At 51.3% G+C, this 15,188-nt stretch overlaps 1 protein-coding gene across 1 annotated transcript in view; it reads right to left on the bottom strand.

The window, feature by feature from the left end:
• Positions 1 to 15,188, bottom strand: part of COL22A1 (collagen type XXII alpha 1 chain) — a 197,156-nt gene that overhangs the window by 66,068 nt on the left and 115,900 nt on the right. Inside the window, exons 34-38 of the mRNA XM_061123137.1 lie at positions 14,991 to 15,044; positions 14,265 to 14,318; positions 12,660 to 12,713; positions 9,401 to 9,505; positions 8,029 to 8,073 (exon numbers count right to left, since the gene is read on the bottom strand). Of these exons, the coding sequence (XP_060979120.1) occupies positions 8,029 to 8,073; positions 9,401 to 9,505; positions 12,660 to 12,713; positions 14,265 to 14,318; positions 14,991 to 15,044 (312 nt within the window). The remainder of the gene's footprint in view (positions 1 to 8,028; positions 8,074 to 9,400; positions 9,506 to 12,659; positions 12,714 to 14,264; positions 14,319 to 14,990; positions 15,045 to 15,188) is intronic.

The raw sequence follows: 15,188 nt of genomic DNA, 5'->3' as shown, positions 1-15,188 counted from the left end.
TAATGAGTTTGACAAGGAATTTTGCCCCACATACCACAGTAAATGCTATTTGCATCACTTGTAAATTACTACTTTTCTAATTCCAAAATAAACTCAATCCAAAGCACACAGGACCCACACAACTCTGCATAAGAAACTGTACCCCAATATTAGGTCAGCAGATGGCAGCCAAGCCTAATACTGAAATGGGGGGTGACCCTAGTCAAACACCATCTCCAGGGTGAGTTAATTTATATGACAAATGGAAGTAGCCTTAGGAGGTCTTCATGAAGAGTCAGTTAGATAATGTGCAGCAAATTTATTTCAGGTAGAACCTGACATTGCTAGGCAACACTGCTTTATTAAGGCTTATGTTTTTAAACATTAAATGAAAATCCTATTAATAACCGGCTTACCCTGCAACCACCATCTCAATTTGAAAACTTTACATCTGGACCTTTTAGAAAAATAATGCTTCAATGATTTGTTTTTCCCACAGCATGACTGTTGCTTGGACGAGTTTGTAAGTTATATAGTCATTCAACAAATGTTGGTTGTTTATTCACAGCAAACTGCAATCTGGCTCCACGACCAAAGATGACTCATTCAGGGGCCCTGCCCATTTCCAATGCTCTGTGTTAAATTCAGGAGAGAGATCTGAACAGGTTTGCGAAGTTCTCACGAAAGAGATGAACCACAGTCTAAACTCTCCCTAAACCCTGGTAACACTGTCTCTTTCCCTCCTCCCCGCAGGTCCGCGGTGTCCTGAGGACCACAGCCTCTTTCTGGCCCACCCTCACCTCTGCACACAATCCCCGAGAAATCCTCTTCAGAGCCCCAGATGGTGCATCCTGTTTATTTAGAATAAAATGATGTGGCTGATTCTGGGGAGTACAAGATGCCTGGGACTGCCAGAAAATCTGATTTCTGTGCATGGGGAAGGTGGGAGGGGAGGAAGTCAAGAAATAAGGCGAAGGTGGAAAAAAGCGCAATGAACTAAGAGTGATACAATCAGTGCGAGGTCCCTCACCAGCACATTGGACAGTGAGAGGAAGAGGCAGAGGAGTTCCCACTGGCCGCCAAGTGACCGCAAGTCCAGTCTCAGGACTGAAACCGGGTCCCCTTAAAACCATGTTGCCCTGTGGGTTCACGACTAACCTCTCTATCCAAAACTTTACTCCTGTTCTTGCCCTGCCCATTCCCCCCAGGATAAAACAGGATCAAAGAAAAGGGGGGCAGGGCTGAAACTGAGCAGGACTCTGCAGGGTCTTCCCGGGTGTAACTCCCCCCACGCCCTGTCCTCACTTCTTGTCTGGCCTACCCAAGTCCCAAAGAGCAGACTCAAGCAGTTACTGATTACGGAAGAGAGGGGAAGCAAGAACAGAAAAGCAGAAACAAAGGAAAAGCAGTCAAGCAAGAAAAGCAATGATGACCTAAACAGTGGCTGAGCAATGAAACAGTCTCACAGGACTCCCAGTTTCTCCGGAAGGGATACACATAAAAATCGGACTTGTACTTCTGAGCTGTGATGCAGAAACCAAGATCCCCTCAAATTAGAGGATGCTGACCAGCATGTGGATCCCAGACTGACTGGAACCAGAAGGTTGATGATTAAGATTTCCAACATCACCCTGTTGCCTCACCACCGGTCAGAAAGATGTCCACTAACTGATCACACACCCTATGACCCTCATCTAAATGCTGCTCTTAAACCCTGTCTGAAAGCTGCCAGGGCTTCGAGTCTCACTTGCCTCCCCATTCTCTTCTCTCCAGGCATCAAACACTGCTTTCCTTCACCCCGTGGCAGCAGGCCGGCTTTGCTGTGCATCAGGCAAGCTGGCTCGCGTTTGGTTCGGTCACAGAACAATGTCAGCCTGGTCCTGTGACCTTGGATGAATCCCATAATCTCTCTGGCACCCTTAAGACCCTCATCAATGAGGAAACAAAAGAACATTTTACCAAATTCCCACATATCTACTATAGACTCATTTACAAGGTAAGAGACGGTATAACATGGAGTGTGGAGTGTGAAAAGGTGTATATTATATTTTATCAGCCAAGTTAGACAACAAAAAATAAACTAAGCACAATACATGTTAGAAAAATCCATATTCTTTTGCACCCCAGGTTCTCCTTTAAAATAGTTAATGTAGGGACTTCCCTCGTGGCCCAGTGGTTAACCGGGGACACGGGCTCCGTCCCTGGCTCCGGCAGACTCCGCGTGCCTCAGGGCTACTGAGCCGGTGGACTGGCAGCCTGCGCTCTGCAGCCAGGGCAGCCAGCGCGGGGGGAGCCTGAGCGCCGCAGGAGAGCGGTCCCCACTCACTGCACCCAGAGGAAACCCGAGTGCCGCGGCGAAGACCTGGCCCAGCCAGAAATAAACACAAACTAAAACTGAAAGTTAACATACATCTCCCTTGTACTTTGTTTTAGCTTGCCTCCTCTCTTCTTCCCAAGGCTGCATACTATGCACAGCATAAAACACTAACAACTGCAGCTAAACACGCCAAGGATGCAGCGTGTGTTCTTCTAAGTAACTGTGCACGCTCCTGCTTCTTGAACCAGCTGATCCCCGCATGGGGGTCTTCTTTCATCCAGGTTCTAAGCTTCCAAATACTTCAGTTCAATTCAGTCACTCAGTCGTGTCCGACTCTCTGGACTGCAGCACGCCAGGCTTCCCTGTCCGTCACTAACTCCGAGGGCTTACTCACTCATGTCCGTCGAGTTGGTGATGCCATCCAACCATCTCATCCTCTGTTGTCCCCTTCTCCTCCTGCCTTCAATCTTTCCCAGCATCATGGTCTTTTCAAATGAGTCAGTTCTTCGCATCAGGTGGCCAAAATATTGGAGTTTCAGCTTCAGCATCAATCCTTCCAATGAATATTCGAAGGACTGATTTCCTTTAGGATTGACTGGTTGGATCTCCTTGCTGTCCAAAGGACTCTCAAAGAGTCTTCTCCAACACCATAGTTCAAAAGCATCAATTCTTAGGTGCTTAGCTTTCTTTATAGTCCAACTCTCACATCTACACATGACTACTGGAAAAACCATAGCCTTGATTAGATGGACTTTTGCTGGCAAAGTAATGTCTCTGCTTTTTAATATGCTGCCTAGGTTGGTCACAGCTTTTCTTCCAAGGAGCAAGCATCTTTTAATTTCATGTCTGCAGTCACCATCTGCAGTGATTTTGAAGGCCCCCAAAATAAAGTCTCTCACAATTTCCATTATTTCCAAATACTTACCCACCAACTAAAACTCAGCCCAATCATTTCATTTCCTTAAACCCACCTTTGCCTGCCCGCCTCTCAGCCTTTGGAAGACATTTGAATGTATCGTCATTAACTTTAACACACCACCCTCCCATTGTATCTGACCCTCTGACTTTTATTTAAGGATCTTAAAAGAATAAATTATCCATTGATTCATTCATCCATTAGTTCAACAAATATTTGTCAAGTACCTAAATGGAGTCACACCCTATGCCGGGCACAATATCTACACACTTCTGCATCCACAATGCCTAGTGTTGGGCCTGGAACAGCCCTTTAACAGCAAATTCCTGAATGCCTGAATGACCGAATCTATCATCACTCGCCTTTTGTCAGGTACTAAATTTTGCTGTTGACCAAAATCAACTTTTTGCTCAGGAGGGAACATGATGAATGACCTCTGGCAGTCCTGCCAAGAATCTGAGTCAGGATTGATCTCTGCTGCAGGGGCGCTGGCCTGGCTCCATTTGTATGTTTATGGCCCTCTGTGATGCTAACACTTCCCTGAAGCAACAGCTTAATGGACTGAAACTCGGAGAAAATGGCTCCAAGAAAAGAGCCAAAGACCTTAAAGCTTGGTCAGAAAATGCAAGAAGGTTACTGATTAGAAGAAAGGGGGCATGTGAGCTCTAATCTATAATAGTGACTGTGGTATCTGTTTTGGTTGCAAGACACTCTGAGCCAGTTCAACAGTGTTTATGGAGGAAAATGTGTGAGGTCGTGGAAGGAGGAGGTCATTTATTGAAAAACTATGTGCCGTGAGATTACTTATCCACGGGAGCCGGTTGGGGGTTAACCACGTTTTACTCCTTCATACAGAAAAGGAACAGAGTCTCAGAAACAATAAGCCACTTGCCCTTGTCATAGATCTTGGGCTTCCCATGTGGCACGAGTGGTAAAGAACCCGCCTGTCAAGGCAAGAGACATAAGACATGTGAGTTCACTCCCTGGGATGGGAAGATACCCTGGAAGAGGGCGTGGCAACCCACCCCAGTATTCATGCCTGGAGAATCCCATGGACAGAGGAGCCTGGAGGGCTCTAGCTCATAGGGTCGCAAAGACTCCGTCAGGACTAAAGTGACAGCCACGCACGCATCTGTCTTACAGGTAGCTGGACTGGGATCCTAACCCAGCTCCGTCGGAAGGCAAAGCTTGCTCATTTCACTAGAAACGAGTCCACCCAAGAGAAGGAACGGCATCTTTAAGAGTCTTTTTGTGGCTGTAAGTCATTATGAAGGGCTGAGAAAGCACCAAGGAAAATCCTGGTAGGGTGCTCTTAAGTGCCCAGGGGTTTTCAGCACCAGGGACAGCACCCGGGCAAGGCCCACGGCTGAACACGGGTGTCTCTCCCCTTCCTCCCACCTTGTCCCGCCACGAGCCCTGCATTCTACAACTAAAGATCTCTCTGGTTCCAATTTACCTTCCCAATGCCGGCTGACTAGGGAAACCTTTATTCTAAACTACATTCCACCTTGCAAATGTATACAGTATTAACACTGAAAGTGTCCTCTGTTTACACATCTCGTATGTAAACGGAGAGAGCACAGCTTACCGTGGCTCCCACCGATTTGAAACTGGCTGGTCAACTGTCCCTGGGGCAAGGCCCTCTGCACATCTCACCCCGGGTCTCCTCCCGCCTCTCTTCTCCACGCCTCACTGCCGCCTCCACGCACTTCCACGGGGCTTCTCTCTCCAACAGCAGGCCGACAGGGATGAGTCAGGTCTCTCTAGACCCCTCACCTTCTTGCTGAACCCTAAAGCAGACTCCACAGTGTGATTTAATCATAAGGATCACTAATATTTATTGGGCACGTATGTGTGGCGAACATAAGGCTAGGCACACAAATACTTTTTATTTGCATTACATCATTTTTTCCCCAAACTCTGCCTGGGAGGTAGATTTTTATCAACCTCATAAATAAGCAGCCCAGAGAAAGGACGCCTTTACCCATTTCCGCATCTCCCATTTCTGGCGCCCTTTACAGTGCCCCTGCCTCCCTGCCTTCTCAGAGGCAACTGATTTCTCCCAGATCCTGAAACTCCTCCTCTTGGGGGGGAGTTGAGGGCACAGAAGTGCTGCTGCTGGGCAGATGCCAGGCTCACAGCATCACGCAGGAACCTCAGACACACGTCCGAACTGGCTGTGGATCCAGAGGCCCTCCAGTCCCTGGTCCTGCCTCCCTGCTCCACACACGCCCACTGCTCCGGGCACAAGGAATTATTTTACAGGCCCTCAAATTGAGGCAAAGTTGTTTCCTTTTTTTTTTTTTCTTCAGAAACTAAAGTGAAAGTGAAGTCACTCAGTCATGTCCGACTCTTTGCGACCCCATGGACTGTAGCCTACCAGGATCCTCAGTCCATGGGATTCTCCAGGCAACAATACTGGAATGGGTTGCCATTTCCTTCTCCAGGGGATCTTCCCAACCCAGGGATCGAACCTGGGTCTCCCACATTGCAGGCAGACGCTTTACTGCCTGAGCTACCAGGGAAACTAGGGAGTTGCCAAATATTTGCTCAGATCACTCAAAAGAACTCCCTCATTTCTTCTTCCTTTCATCATGAACAACAAAAGCACCATTAGGAGAACACACGTGATCTTCATCAGTACAAGCTCAGTACCACTGCAGAGGTCACCTGCCTGAGGGGTGGAAAAAAATCAGGCAGCAAGTTTAACCTAAAAAGTGAAAGTGAAAGTCTCTCAGTCATGTCCGACTCTTTGTGGAGTCACAAAGAGTATTCACTGTATTCCAAATACAGTCTTTGGAATTCTCCCGGCCAGAATACTGGAGTGGGTAGCCTTTCCCTTCTCCAGGGGATCTTCCCAACCCAGGGATCGAACCCAGGTCTCCCGCATTGGAGGCCGATTCTTTACCAGCTGAGTCACAAGGGAAGCCCCCAGCAATTACTCCTAAGTTCTCAAATTCCATATCCTGGTTATTACTGTAAACCAAGACTTTTACATACAATAAAAACAATATACTCTGTGGTTTTGTGGTCAAGATCCCAAAAACACAGCTAAAAAATAAAAGGGGAGAAATAAAAGAATGAGTATCTGGGCCTTCAGATAAAACTTCCTATAAGAGTAGCATAAAGGATTCCCAAAGTGCTGTATCTTCAGTAACCGGGCTGGGTGGTGGGGATGTGGTTTAGGAAAGTGCTGGCTGACTCAGAAAGTGGGTCCAGGAAAGACAGCCAGTGACATAAAAGGAAATTTTAAAAATCTGTTTTCAAAAATATATGCAAGTGGATAAAAATACGGTAACTGTACAGTAATGCTTCAAGTGATTTTGAATAGATTTGTTAAACTAAAGCAAAAAATAAACATTCTAATGCCCCTCACTATGTCACCCACATTTATGCATCTGAGCTGGTCAAGCAGTCGTTCACTGGCTGTGGATGCCCGTACAACACATACTCTGCTTGGAACACATTCTATTTCATGCACCCGCAGTCCTCCCATGTTAGGACCCTGCAGAGAACTCCTTCCTTGTCTTCCCCTTCGGCTGCTACAACACACTTTAGAATCCAGACAAACATCATCTCTGCCAAGAAGCCTTCCAGAGTCAAACCAGGCTGGGCCGGGAGCCCCCCCTGAGTACTTGTGCCTAAGGCTCCCTCAATCCCAGTACTTGGTCATCTGCTTCTCCCCCGGCTCCTGAGCCGATAGAGGGCTGGGGATACGTGCCACTCATCCCTGATATTTCCCCGCCCACCTCCAGATCAGGCACGTGGCAGAGGCTTAGTGGATCCGCCATGAATGAGATAATAAGCATGCTGCTAATGGATGCACGAATGACTCAATGAACTCAATGATTCAGTATAAGGATAACTTCAGGAAAACTGTCCTCATCACCCAGGAAAGTGCTCTTACCAATACTCCCTCATGGGCAAAGTCTCCTTTTCTGAGTAGTGGTTACAAGCAAATTGAAGGAGCGATGCCTGCTATTGACTGAAGTGTCTGCCTTTCCTCTGGGAGGCTTGGCTAGATGACAACCGACCCCCTCCCCTGCAGGGTCAGGAGGTTGGTGGAAATGACGGACCACCTCCGGGCCTGGCCCACAAAATCTTCCCACAAGGTCCTCCATCGTCTCTTCCATTGTTTACCACTGCATACAGAGGACTCAGCAGGAGACACTGAAGTCTTACAGAAGCAAGTGCATGGGACTGAAGGAACGTGGGTCCCTGAATGGCCATGTGGTCAGGACTCTCCACTCACCAAAACTCCCATTAGACTTAACATGAATGAGGAATAAACTTTTATTATGTTAATCATCTGAAATCTGAGGACCCTTTGTGTCCCCAATCAAACCAACAATACAAGACTTGTCGTTGTTTAGTCATTAAGTCATGTCCAACTCTTTTGTGACCCCATGGACCGTAACCCATCAGGCTCGTCTGTCACGAGATTTCCCAGGCAAGAATACTGGAGTGGCTTGCCATCTCCTTGTCCAGGGGCTCTTCCCAACCCAGGGATCGAACTTGGGTCTCCTGCATTGACAAGTGGGTTCTTTACCACTTAGCCACCAGGGAAGACCCCAGTACAAGACAAGATCTATTCCTTCACTGGTTGAAAGCGTCTTTGGTAACTTACTTAACTGCGAATATTAACAAACAACTATGTGGCACCCACTTCCATCTCACAGTTCAGAGTCGCAGAAGCTTTTGTTAGGTGACAGTGATGAACATGGGAATAGACAGAGGCGACCAGAGATGATCATCCAGCATGATTGCTTTCTAAGTGCAACCCACGGTATCTACAGTTTGGTAGACTAATACTCACCTTGGTTCCCATAGGTCCTGGTAATCCCGGTGGGCCACGAAGTCCCTGGGAAAAGGAATGGAAGAAAGATGATCATAGAGCCACGAGTGAGCATCTACCCGTTTACCCTGTGCTCTGGGGACACACGGAAGGACGGACTCTCACCACGACCTGCTGCGTACAAAGCAAAACCACCTGGTTTTGAGACACAGGACCCCTGGGTGTGAATTCTGACTCTATCGCCTACCAGTTCTGTGTGACCTCAAGCAAACCCCTCGGGTGTCTCTTAGTTTGCGCTTTCTTATTTAAGATCCTTTTTTTTTTTTCTTTTGGTTTTTAGGTAGTGAATTTCATTTTATTAACTTTTATTTTATATTGGAGTATACTTGACGTGTTGTGTTGTTTTTGACTGTACGACAAGGCTGTACACATTGAGGTGTACAGTGCTGTGTTGGTTTGAAGGGTACAACAAAGCCACTCAGTTAAATACATACACATGTGCTGTGTGCTCAGTCATGCCCTACTCATTGTGACCCCATGGACTGTGTAGCCCACCAGGCTCCTCTGTCCACGGCATTTTCCAGCCAAGAATACCGGAGTGGGGTGCCGTTTCCTTTCCAGGGGATCTTCCCAACCAAGGGATCAAACTGCGTCTCTTGTGTCTCCTGTGTTGGCAGGATTACATATACATATATTCACTCTTTTTCAAATTTTCCCATATAGGTTATTACAACCTGAGTTTGCTGGGCTCTACAGGAGGTCCTTGTTGACTATCTATTTTATAGTAGTAGGTATATGTTAATCCCAACCTCCTAACTTATCCCTCCCTGCAAGATCCTTATTTTGCAGATTCCCTCAAGGACGAGGCCAGGTTTCAGGCTTCACTGTAGGGGCTCTTCTGATCCCAAAGTCTGGTGTCTTTCTTACTTACCGCTTTCTGTCCAGGACACAGTAAAGCGTTTGTAAGTCCCCGTGCGCTAACACCCTCACGCATTTACACACACAGCTCACCTGTCACCAACACCCGCTCTGTGCTATTCCATCTAAAAAGTAATTTCTTCCAAGTTTCACTTTTTGCATAGATGCCACTTCCTGTGCGAGGCCTCCCCAGCTTACACAGATCAGGGAAGCCCTTCTCCAGGATGCCCGAGCTACGGTCATTGGACGGCTCAGCTGTCTCGTGAGCATCTCCACAGCACAGGCTCTAACCCAGGTCTGTGTCCCCGGAGCCTGACCCACAGCCAGCAGTCCGCACGGGACCCTGTGCCAGGCTGGCCTGACGTGGGCCCCTTTCCCAGCCCGGCTGCTTTATTGCAGAGTTTGACCGCGGACCCTTTTTTCCTTTTCTAATTCCAGCCTGGTCGTTATGGTCACCGAAGCCCCTCACACTTACCGGGTCTCCATCTTTCCCTCTTCCAGGGGGCCCGGGGATCCCGGGGGAACCAGGATCACCCCTGGGGCCGGCTGGCCCTGGGCTCCCTTCTTCTCCTGCTGCTCCCTGGAAACACAAGTGGACAGTGTCTGGGGTCAACGAGATGCAGAGAGTAAGTTTTTCAACGGAGAACCAATCTAAAGGGAGGGCTTCCCTGGCAGCTCGGTGGTAACGAAAACGCCTGCCAATGCAGGAGTGGAGGGTTCAATCCCTGGATCAAGAAGATCCCCTAGAGTAGGAAATGGCAACCCACTCCAGTGTTCTTGCTTGGAAAATTCCATGGACAGAGGAACCTGGCAAGGTGCATGGGGTTGCAAGAGTCAGACACGACTTAGTGACTAAACAACCACCACCCCCTGAAAGGGGTGGGAGGGCTTCCCGGTGAGGCCCTGCTTCAGAAAGCCCACCCCTTCTGAAGACACAGAGAACAAACCGTATAACGCGAGCCCCAAATTCATATGCCAAAGCCCTTAACTCCGGCACTTCAGTGTAGAAATAGGGTCTCTGCAGGTGTAATTAGTTAAGAGGCGCTGATACTGGAGGAGCATGGAGCCTAGCCCCAAAACAACTGCTGTCCTCACGAGAAAGGGAAGTTTGGACACAGGCCTGTGTAGAGGCAAGTCCACGTGAAGACGCGGAGAGAAGGCAGCCATCAGTAATCCAAGGAGAGGGGCCTGGAAGACACCCTTCCCTCACCGCCCCCGGGAGGAGCCAGCCCTTCTGACACCTTGACTTAGGACTTCCCGACACGCTGACGATGGCGACACGGCACATCGCTGAGGTCTGAGGCTCCCAGTGTGCGACACTCTCATTGCAGCGTGGAACATGGGCGTGGGAGGACACGAGAGTTTTCTAGCCCCACCTCCCACGCACTGCAGGAAGCCATCAGGTGCGCCTCTTCCAGGCAGTCCTCCCCATTTCTACTTGGACTCCTTTCAGAGCACAGAGCTCACCACCTCCCCAGGCGGTTCATTTCCTTACTGGGCAGTTCCATTAGACACTGGGTCTTTATGTTCAGCCAAGACAGTCCTCTCTGAAATCTTCCAGAGGTTTGACCTCAAACTTGGGGCTATGCAGACAAAATCCAATTCCTCTTCACACGACAGGCCTTCAGTGACGTGAGCACCGCTTGGGGATCCAAAGTGTGGTGAGAGAGAGGGAACCAGGATCTGATGAGGGAGGGAGCTGGGCTTGGAGTTTGCTCCCCGTTTCTGACCACAAGCCAGGAGCCCCATGCAACCCCAGCTGTGGAACGCTGCAGGGGGGGGGAGACCACATGGGCCACAGGAAGTCCCTTTCTGGGTAGGGCTCACTTGGACCTAAGCTGCAACCTGCACCAGACATTCCTGACACAGAAGTGAAGGGAGGCACCATGTCCCACAGAGGACAAAGCAAAGGATGCAGAGGACCTCTCTCCAGGCACGGGGCAGGATCAGCTTCTGCAAGTCTCAGGCCACCCACTGGACAGTCAGAGAGAAGAGCAGGTCCTGCTGTCAGGGATTTTTACCACTTTGTACAGCACTGGAGGGGAAGTCCCCTTGCAAATGCAGTCTTCTGCTCATCAGAGCAGAGGTGTCTGGCTCCCTCTAGAGGCTGAATGAGCCAACTGCTGTTGCTGTTTAGTCAATAGTGAAAGAGAAAGTTGCTCAGTCCTGTCTGAATCTTTGCGACCCCATTGTCAGTATAGTCCATGGAATTCTCCAGGCCAGAATACTGGAGTGGGTAGCTGTTTCCTTCTCCAGGGGATCTTCCCAAGCCAGGGATCGAACCCAGGTATCCCACATTGCAGGCAGATTCTTTACCGGCTGAGCCATAATGGACGCCCTAAGTTGTGTCTTTTTAAGTCATGACTCTTAGCGATCCCGGGGACTGTAGCCTGTCAGGTTCCCCCGTCTATGGGATTCTCCAGCAAGAATACTCGAGTGGGTTGCCATTTACTCCTCCAGGGCAACCTCCTGAACCAGGGATCAAAGCTGAGTCTCCTACCTGGGAAGCCCCAGACGTTCTCATTTTTGCTCAATTAGTCCTCAACATTCCCTTCTAACCAACCCTCTTGACAAACTTCTAAGTTGTCAGTGCCCATGTGTCCCAGAGTAGAGGCCCATCCTCTGCACATGGTACAATCAAAGCAAAACAGATGGGTCAGGTTTTGGTTTTTTTTTCTCCCTCCCTCACTTAAGATTTTCCACAGGCTGGTCGATCATTTTTCTTCATAGCAAATCCTTCTCTGAGGGATGCATTTAAAAACTGAGCCTTCCCATCAAATTGTAAAAGTTTGTATCTATTCCTGTTACAACATTTTGACAAAATAGAAAAGACAAAATGATCACGCCTTCCAAAGGTCCCAGGTGAAGTGGACCTGAAGGAATCTGCATTGTTAAGTTCAGAGACAGGAGAGCTGGGTCAGGGTTGGCTGCGGAGGACGAATCAGGAGTTGGAGCAGTGTGGGGGTGGGGGGCACTGGGATTTCTGTCTCTGGATGAGAAGCCTCCAGTGGGGGCTTGAGACAGCAAGCCCCCTTCTCCCCTCACCATCTGCTCTGTGCCGCACGTCAGGGCCTCGGCTCCTCTCGCCACCTGTGTGGTCCTGTGGTCTATGTGGGCTCGGCGCAAGCCGAGACCCGGGCTCCTCAGCCCTGACACTGCTGATGCTCACAGGGGACGGTCTGCACTGAGGAGGGGCGCCGTCCTGGGGGTGTTCAGAATCCCCGTCTCCACCCACAAGATGCCAGAAGTCAGAATAAACATGGGAGACACGTGCGAGAATGCGAAGTCAGGACGTGTCACCTGGGATTCCGAAAGGCCGGGGAGCCTGCCCCTCTGCCCTCGGAGTATTGGCGTTTTTTTTTTGGGGGGGGGGGACACTGTGTCTCTCTGCTTCCTAATGAATAAAGCTCTTTCTTGTAGCCCAGGAAGGTTTAATTTCACACGTGGGGTGGCTATGCTGGAGCACTGAATTGAGAGAGAGAGGGGCTTAGGAGGCAGACAGACCAGCTCTGCGGCTCACCAGCTACAGGTCGCAGGACATAGAGCTTCAGTCTACACCTCTGTCTGGCAGGGCCCCATCTGACCCTGTGTCTGTAGCGAGGGTTAGAGGAGACGACTGCAGAGGAGCCCTTGGCCTCCCGGGTCCTGAAGCGGGTCTGAGCAGAGCAGGCTCCTTTCCTGCCTCTTAAAAGCTGAGAACCGCCACGGAGGGTAGAGACCACACTGCGTCTTACCTTCTCACCGTGCTCCCCATCTTTCCCAGGGGGGCCCCTGGAGCCCGGGGGACCCTAGAGAAAGAAAGGTGATTGACAAGCTCAAGTTCAAGAGGGCCCAGGGCGCTCAGAGAAGAGCGATGGGCCCCCTCCGGTCAGAGGCTCCCAACTCATTCTCCACTTCTGACTTATTCCTCCTCCACCCGCCTCCCTGTCCCCCGGGGACTGCCACTCATCCTCGCACATAGGAGCTCTAACCACGCGGCCCTGCTTCCCGACGGTCTGCCCACTTTGGGCTGTGGCTCTCGGAGGGCAGGCAGGGCATGGCGCGGAGGGGACCTCGGGGAGGAAAGGGTGACCTAGGAGCACAGCCTTGGCATCGTTGCTCCGCCCATGTCATGAGCATCCCCTAGAGGCTGACTTTTCGAGGCAAGGCTCAGGGCAGACGTCCCGCGGATGCACCAGCAGGGACGTCAGAAACAGGATGACGGGCGGGTAGGGACACGTTCACATGGATGCAGCTCAGTCCTGCCGGGGGCTCCAGGGTCCAACGGCAGACAGGTGCTCGGAGCGGCTCCCCCAGGGGTGAAGGAGGTGGGCCGTTCACACACCCGTCGGCCAGGGCTGCTTCTGCTGCTGCTACTGGCCACGTGCCATGTGGCTGGACCACAAGGTCTCGAAAGGCCAGAGAAAACCGTCAGGCCAAGGGACGCAGGGTTGGCTTTGGGAAGAGCGCACTGACCCTGCGGGGGAGGGTGACGTGACTCGGGCCAGGGTCTCGCGGTTTCCACGGCAACCACTGACCACGTGCCGCCGTCTCCCTGTGCCTCAGTCTCCTCCTGAGTAAAAGGGGGCCACTTCTGACACCCGTCTCCCAGGGTCGTGAGGAGTCAGTAAGCGTGAAGGACTTAAAACAGTGACTGGCACACACCTGCACCCACATCTGTCCTCTAAGCTGCTGGGATCATTAACAGAAAAGATGGTGACCGAACAGGACTGGACTCAGCCTACCCCAGGAGCACAATTCTCCAGTGCCCTTCACTGGACGCCACTGGGCGCTTTGCTGCACAACTGAAATCAAAATCAATGTCCACAGTGGCTCTTAACGCGGGCCCACAAGCAGACCCCAGGGCCCCCCACGGGGTGGCCGCCTCCACAGGCCAAGTGCAGTGGGGCACGAAGGTGAGCCTACACAGCCCACGCGCTCCAGGCTGAAGATGAAAAAGCTGAGGCCTCAGGAACCCCTGCAGAGGCCTGGCAGCCAGTGAGCTGCGGCTAGGACCCGGCAATCCAATATTTAGGGCATCTCCCACTCCTACAGGTCCATCCTGCTTCCTCCAAGGCCAGCTGTGACACTGATCCCAGCATCAGTGCTGCTCACAGCTTTCTGCCCTCAACAATTTCCTTTACCACCTGCAGATCTCCTGAGTTACCAAGAACCTCAGGTTGTAACTTTGTAGGTATTTTTGCTGGGACCTCAATTTCTCCATCTGTGAAATGGGAGCAGGGATGTCTACACCCTGAGTTCTGTCGTGGAGGACACATGAGTTAACTAGGGGGATGGGCATCGAGGATCCACAACCAGTGCTGGTGCCGCTGCCCTCCCCACCCACCCCAGTCACTCACCACACTTCCTGGGGGGCCGCTGGGGCCAGGGGGACCTACAAGTCCAGGAGCTCCCTGTAGAGAGGCAGAAGAAGGTCAGAAAGCCCCAAGGAATTGATTACAAGCAGCTCCCCCAGTCTTTCTCCAAACTTGCCTCCTATTCAACTCTCCCTGATTTGCTCAAAATGCTTCTAGATGACATTCCCTCTACAGGAAGGATGGCCCCCCTATCCAGGAGGGTCAGGAGGGCCCCAGGAGCCAAGCCTCAAAGGAGCTGGATTCCAGCACAGAGGGGGCAGCAGGAGGCCAGGAGGACTCCGGGACGATCCTTAAGACCACAGCACGGAGGTGGCAGAGGCGGAGGAGTGGGTGTCGGGGGAGGGCAGAGAGGATGGCCAGGTGCCGTCAAGCACACGTCTCAGGTGGGGCGTGGCCTCTAGCTTCAGAGCATGGGGGAATGGAAACCCTGAAAATGGAACAAAATCTGCAGATCTGAGCTATGGAGACACACATTCTGGCATAATGTAAGTTGACTGTAAGGGTGTGATCAAGCCTTGGAGACGAGAGAGAGGACCCGGTGAGGCGGGGTGGACAGGAGGCGGCCCTGGGCCTGGCCAGCCCTCCAGGGTGGACGGCACTTTCCCAGGCCTGGCCGCACACTCAGCAGGGAGCTGGGCGCCCAGGGGCAGGGGTCGGCCCAGCCCCCTCCCGTGGGCCCCGGGAGGCAGGTGGCCAGGAAGGACTCACAGGGTTCCCGGCTGCTCCAGGCGTTCCCTGGGCGCCTTCTTGTCCCTTGGCACCCTGCATGGGAAACAGAAAGGAAGTGAGACGCCTCCTGCAACACTGTCCTCGGCCCCATGCAGCGACGCGGGGGCACCTTTGTCGTCAGAATCAGGTGATCCAAACTCAAAGAACAGGATTCCCGGGTGACTCAGAGATAAAGAT

This window comes from Dama dama, chromosome 21 (assembly GCF_033118175.1).
Source record: "Dama dama isolate Ldn47 chromosome 21, ASM3311817v1, whole genome shotgun sequence".
Taxonomy (NCBI): Eukaryota; Metazoa; Chordata; class Mammalia; order Artiodactyla; family Cervidae; genus Dama; species Dama dama.
The sequence above is the reverse complement of the archived record's forward strand: the minus strand, read 5'-3'. Positions and strand labels throughout refer to the sequence as shown.